Genomic DNA, 912 nt, shown 5'->3' with positions numbered 1-912 from the left:
GATTTTTTCAATGCTTATTTATTGATTTGAAGACCAATTTGAAGAGAATACAGATAAAATAAAATATAAGATCAGAACATGTAAATGTAGTACAAATAAAAGTAACTGTGGAGCAGGATGACTGTAGATCTCACAGGTCTTTAGCACAAATATAGCCCAGTGAAGTTGAACAGGTTACATCATTCCAACGGTTAGCTGTAGCGTGGAAATAGGAAATGAAATAAGTTATTCTGATCATTATAGTGTGGTAGAAATAAAATAAAACAGTATGTTCAACTTAAGGCATTTTTGCAAATGAGCCATTGTGTTATTGTATGACATGAAAATATAGTTCGAAACAAAACAAAACAAAAGACTGCATTCTTACTGCTCAAGCTGAGCTCCCCGCAGTTCTCAGTACCCAGATTGTTAGGTTCTCCAGAGCCCCAGTAGGTAAAGTCATATGGAGTTCCATCACTCCACACCCACTGTCCTTCCTAAAGAGCAAAGTCAGTTATTATAAGAGTGCACTACTGTACTCAGATTCCATAAATAAGAAAATTTAGCTTGGCTCTGAAAAAGTCAAACCATCTTCATTACAAACTTTAGAGATTTCAGTCTAGACAAACAAACTTTAGGCCACACAGCTTCACTTACTTGTTCACCATCATGAGCACCAATCCAACAACGTGTGGAAGAAGGCAACAGACTCAGGAGTAAATCTTGTTCAATTTTATTATGCACAGATGCAAGATTTGCATCAAAACTTTGGCAGTTTCTCTAAAGAGATAGATTTTTTTATTGTCAATACACAATCTAATTTTTTTTAGCATAAAGCATAAATTACTTTTTAAACAACATTTTTAGTCATTTTCCAACATAGTCGGGTCTGATTGATTATATACTCAGTATTCATTTTCTGTCAAATTTAGT

The 912-nt window shown here is 34.1% G+C and overlaps 1 protein-coding gene across 1 annotated transcript in view; it reads right to left on the bottom strand.

Moving 5' to 3' along the window:
- Positions 1-58: 58 nt before the first annotated feature.
- Positions 59-912, bottom strand: part of LOC107576499 (galactose-specific lectin nattectin-like) — a gene marked incomplete at its 5' end in the record, with an annotated part of 17,862 nt that continues 17,008 nt past the window's right edge. Inside the window, 3 exons of the mRNA XM_016262666.1 lie at positions 59-195; positions 368-476; positions 637-759. Of these exons, the coding sequence (XP_016118152.1) occupies positions 131-195; positions 368-476; positions 637-759 (297 nt within the window). The remainder of the gene's footprint in view (positions 196-367; positions 477-636; positions 760-912) is intronic.

Source organism: Sinocyclocheilus grahami, unplaced genomic scaffold (genome assembly GCF_001515645.1).
Source record: "Sinocyclocheilus grahami isolate Dianchi unplaced genomic scaffold, SAMN03320097.WGS_v1.1 scaffold3812.1, whole genome shotgun sequence".
In the NCBI taxonomy this organism is placed as follows: domain Eukaryota; kingdom Metazoa; phylum Chordata; class Actinopteri; order Cypriniformes; family Cyprinidae; genus Sinocyclocheilus; species Sinocyclocheilus grahami.
This window is presented reverse-complemented; position numbering and strand designations above follow the sequence as displayed.